The following is a 4,759-nucleotide window of genomic DNA, read 5'->3' on the forward strand; positions in this document are numbered from 1 at the left end:
GGCCATGATGCTGCGCCAGTGGCTATCGGCGAGTGCGAATTTCTTGGCTTCGGGCGACGCCTTGTCGAGCACCGGGATGTCGGCTTTGGATGCAAAGAGCGGCTCGATCGAAGCCCAGGCCTTGCCCGTCTCGGAGAGGAGCTCCGTGACGTCGCGCAGCTTGAGCAGCGACCGTTCCCACGCAATTGCGCGGCCAAAAAAGGGCTTCTTGTACGGCGACGACCGAATGGCTTGGGTCTTGACCACGTGGTCGTCGAGCTTGGTGTGGACGTCGGCGATGGACGCGTCGGCGAGCACATACGACTCGGAGGACGGCACAAGCACGAATTGGAACTCCATGTGGAGCCACTCTTCGGCCATCGCTTCGAGACTGCGCTCGATCTCGGCCTCCATGGTCGCCGCGTTCGAAATCTCAAGAAGATTGAGAACGTGGTCTTGGACACCCATGTCGAGAAGACGCTGCAGCGTCAAGTGCTCGGTCGGATCAATGACAAAGCCCACGGTCGTTGCAATTTGGCTCCAGTGCCGATCTCGCAACGTCGGATTGCTCATGACCGAGATGAGCCCAATCGACTCTTTCAGCTCTGCGATTTGCTTTCGAAGCGTCTCGGTTGCGCTCACGGCGGCCGGCGACGTCTCTGCAAGCTGCTTGGCCGCGGTCAAGAGCGTCGAGTTCATGCAGTGAATCGCGCGTTCGTTGCCCTAGCCCCATCGTATATTCTAACATTCTCCACGAGGTCTGGACGGTACCTTGGCATCGAGCTCGAAGATATTGCCCCGCATCCAGCGCACACTGGCTTCACGAAAGTCGCGGGCTGTGCGCCAGAGCTGGTCGTACGGCTCGAGCGTCTCGCAGATCGTGTCGAGCTGAAGAAAGTCGGTTTGGACCCACCCGAGCTTGGCTTCCTCGTCGGCGATCGTATCAATCGTGTGGCGCGCTTGCAGAATTGCGTCGCGCACTTTCGTGAGCTGCCCCACATACGTGGTGGCGTGTCGCAAATCGCTCTTCTTCTGAAACGAGTTGACTTCGGACTCGAGCTCTTCGAGCTCGGCCTGGAAGCGCGACCGCTTGGCGATAAACGTCGTCTCGATGCGCGTGCGCTCGTTCTGGAGCGCGACTTCGCCATCCCGAATCACTTTTTCAATTTGGTTCTTCCATTCAAACGTCTTGGCCGTCGACGAGAGGAGCTCGGACGCGACCGAGAGCCCGGTGAGGACCGGACACGACGGCACGAGCTCGACCTGGGCAACTTTGTGTAAAAATCCATTTGTCTTGCAATCGATGATGGTACCTGCTCGATGAGAAATTGAATGCGGTGCTTGACATCCTGCACGCTACGAAAGAGCTCGAGGAGCTCCTGTGTTCGCAGCTTGGTCAAGTACGCCTAGTGCAGCCATCGACTAGAACGACATCGATACAAAGGCCAGTTCGCGTACCTCGGCGTCAACGAGCTCGTACAGATCCACTGGTTTCTTGGAGAGGCGGCTCACCATGAGTTTAAACTGCTGTCGAATGTCCATGTTGATCTGGATCGTGGCTTGGGAAAACGCATGGAAGAGCGCCTGGATGAAGCGAGACGCTTTCTGGATCAAGCCCGCGTTCAGCGACGTGCAGTCGACGTGGAACAAGCCAGACGGGCACTGTCCCTGGTTGGGCTCGGCGGCAATTTGCATGGCAAAGCGCATAAACTTGCCAATCTCGGCAGCGTACGCTGCAATGTCGTGGCGCGCCGCCATAAAAGCTTCCAGCGCCACGTCGCCGGCCGCGACCATCTAGCACCATGTTTGCTCGATACCGACACCAAGCAACGATCAAGGAACGTACGGCGTATCTCGCATAGTTGGCCCGGACGCTGCTGGCGTGCGCCATGCTGTGCGTCAAAAGGGCCTTGATTTCGTCGGCGGCGCGGACGACCTCGTCTTCGTGGAGCCCGACGCCCCAGAGAAACGGCGACCCTCCGAGGATAATCGATGGCTCAAACTTGGTTTCGACGCGGTCGACGTGCGTAAAGCAGGCGGGAATGTTAAAGAGCACGTTTAGCAGCGCCGCCGTCGCATCCTCGAGCGACGTGGTAAACTATCAACAAGTCAGAAAATGATCCATGAGACAGTGAACCATACGTTGATGGCGGTGTGGTCGAGCTGTAGCGAGAGGAGGAGACCTTTCAGCGGACTGCACGACGCGTGCTTGCGGAAAAAAGCCACGTATGCGTCAATCGAGCGCACGATGAGGCCGCGCAACTGCAGCGACATGAGCGTCGCGACGCAGTCAAAGTAGTGCTTGGGCTGTAAGAGCGCGGACGCGAGGACGTCTTCGTTCTTGGCGGTGGTCAGAATGCGCTTGGCGGTGTTAAACCACTTGTCGAGAAGGAGGCGCTTGACGTGCGCGGCTTGCGTGAGCTGCCGCTTCTCGAACGTCTTAATGTCCATGGGCACCAAGTGCGACGCGAGCCCGTCCGTACTCGGCAAGTCCACGAGGAGGAGCTTCTCAAAGTCGCCCCATACGTAATGCAGCGCAAGCAAGTGGCTGTCGAGGATCATGAGGTACTGGCTCAAATGGTCTTTCGCCAAGAGCTTGCGGTCGATCCAGCCGCGGGTCGGAGCAATCGCGTGGGCGTAGCCTTCGCCCCACTTCCACTTCATTTGGACTTGGTACATGGCGGGCGTGCCGCCCGGGATGTGCAGCCGGCGCTGGGTTCCTTCGCGCAACAAGAGGTAGTCGAGGACGGCCTTCTTGATGCTAAAGTAGTAGTTCGCGACCGTCTCGTCAAACATGGCACGCAGAATCGCCGCGGCCCGCGCTTGCGGAAGCTGCTGCAGCGCCCGCGCCACGAGCTTCTGGATGTGCTCGGTCCAGCGCGGGTTCATCGGAACAATGTCCTTGGTGCTAATGACGTGTTCGAGGTAGTACTGGTACCGCGCGGCCGCGTCGTCGTTCTCGGCCAAGCTGCGCACCGTCGCTACCGACCTGGTTGCAACGGGGAGCATTGGTGGCAGCGGTGAAAACACGGGCTTGCCCGACGTCGTGACCAGCGGGAGCTCGATTTTCGGGGGCGACGCCGCCACCGGGTGGAACGCGATGTCGAGCGCTGGCAGCCCAACCGTGGCATCGAGCTCGTTGGTCGGGTTTAAAAAGACCAACGGCGACGCTGTCGGGGTCGGGAGGTGCCTTCGGATCACGAGGTGGGCAGCGGGGAGCGAGTAGTTGCTTCCGATGCGGTCGCTCGACGCAAACTTCTCGATCGCGTCGACCTGCTCGACGCCCAGCGTGCGACAAAACGGGTCGAGCAGCGGCGGGTAGTTCGCATCCAGCTCGGGGCAGTCGAGCACAACGTCTTGGTTCTTCACCTCGAGCTGCCACGGCATCGCATCGGCACATCGCTTTTGCAGCGACGGGCGCGGGCTGAGTGGTGAGATTGCCTGGGCGAGTGCGCGCGCCCGGCGTGATAGTCCCGAGAGCTGGTCGGCGCGCGGACTGCCCGGTGCCGTTGGTTTCAGCGGCGTACTCGTGACTATTTTCTCTGGGGACGGCAAGACGTGGAACAAGGCTTGCGACGGCGCCAAGAGTGACCTTGGAAAACGCCTTTTTAGAAAAGACATCGAGTGCAATGCGACTCTTACCGTGGTGGCTGCGGACGCTTGGTCACGGGCTCGACAGGTCGAATGTCGGGGTCCATCGTGCCCTACGCATCGCGTTCGCGCAACGTTTGTTCTTGCAGCAAAGTCGACCTGCTGTTTTTGGGCCATGTGTCCATCGATGGCGCGCTGCTTGCAAGTGACCGTGCCACTCCCGAGGCCGAGCTCGACCTACCTCAACGAAACGCATCAAGCTGTGCATCCAGGGAGCGATCATGTACGAGAGGCGACGACCGCATGCGCTCGCCGACATTTTGCACCAAGTGCTCGAGCCACGACTTGGCCGTATACTCGTCGACGTGGCAGTGGGCCGCAATGTCGCGAAAGGCCAGCGTCACGACGCGATGCAGCGGCACGAGCGCGCTCACGTCTTCAAACTTGAGTCCGTGCCGCGTCGCAAAGGGTCCGTGGGTCGCTACACGCAAAGCATGAGCGGTGCGCCGTCGAATCTCGCGAGAAACCGAAATGAGGAATGCGGATGCTATGGCCATGGACGTGGATAAAAACGATACCAAAGCCCGGGATGTATGCTGCGCTCTGGTCGCCCTCGACCTACGACGCACGCTCAATACCCTATCGCTCGACAGACAGGACGCACAATACGCTGCACCCAGGCGCTCAAGAAGGACCAGACCGAGGCGAGCTCGGCGGGGGTCGGCGGTGGCGTGTGCAGAAGGCTTCGCGGCGTCGCCGTTGTCGCGGTTGTCCGTGCAAGCATGCGCGACGTCGTCGTGACCATGCTGGCGCGAACCGGCGTCTTGCTGCGGTTGATGGCGCTGGCCGTGTCGGGCGTCAAGAGCGGAAGCCGTGTCGGCCGATCCATCGCGCCAAAGTGCAAAGTGCCCTTTCGGCAGAAACGCTCCAAACGGATACGATTAACATGGATAGTACATGGATAGGAGCATGCGTGGATAGATGGCTCGCACACGTCATCGCGTGCATACGACATTGTGCAACTCGACGCTGCTACTACCCAAAAAGGGATCGTAGAGTGGAGTAAGACGCAGCGTCCTCCACCCCTCGTCTGTTTCAGAGGATGGATTGTCCAAGCCAGTATTAGTTCGTTGGCTCTTTGTAGTGGATCGGAATGCGCACATAGTAGTACGTCATAATAAGGTCCATC

General features: G+C 59.6%; 1 protein-coding gene across 1 annotated transcript; it reads right to left on the reverse strand.

The window, feature by feature from the left end:
* Window positions 1–3: 3 nt before the first annotated feature.
* SPRG_17500 (hypothetical protein) lies at window positions 4–3,677 on the reverse strand (the record flags this gene model as incomplete). Its single annotated transcript, XM_012356818.1, has 7 exons — window positions 4–702; window positions 751–1,242; window positions 1,293–1,385; window positions 1,438–1,773; window positions 1,826–2,077; window positions 2,122–3,571; window positions 3,622–3,677. Coding segments are annotated over 7 exons (3,378 nt in total), but the record flags the coding sequence as incomplete, so codon positions are not given.
* Window positions 3,678–4,759: the final 1,082 nt, after the last annotated feature.

This window comes from Saprolegnia parasitica (genome assembly GCF_000151545.1).
Source record: "Saprolegnia parasitica CBS 223.65 unplaced genomic scaffold supercont2.599, whole genome shotgun sequence".
NCBI classification, from domain to species: domain Eukaryota; phylum Oomycota; class Saprolegniomycetes; order Saprolegniales; family Saprolegniaceae; genus Saprolegnia; species Saprolegnia parasitica.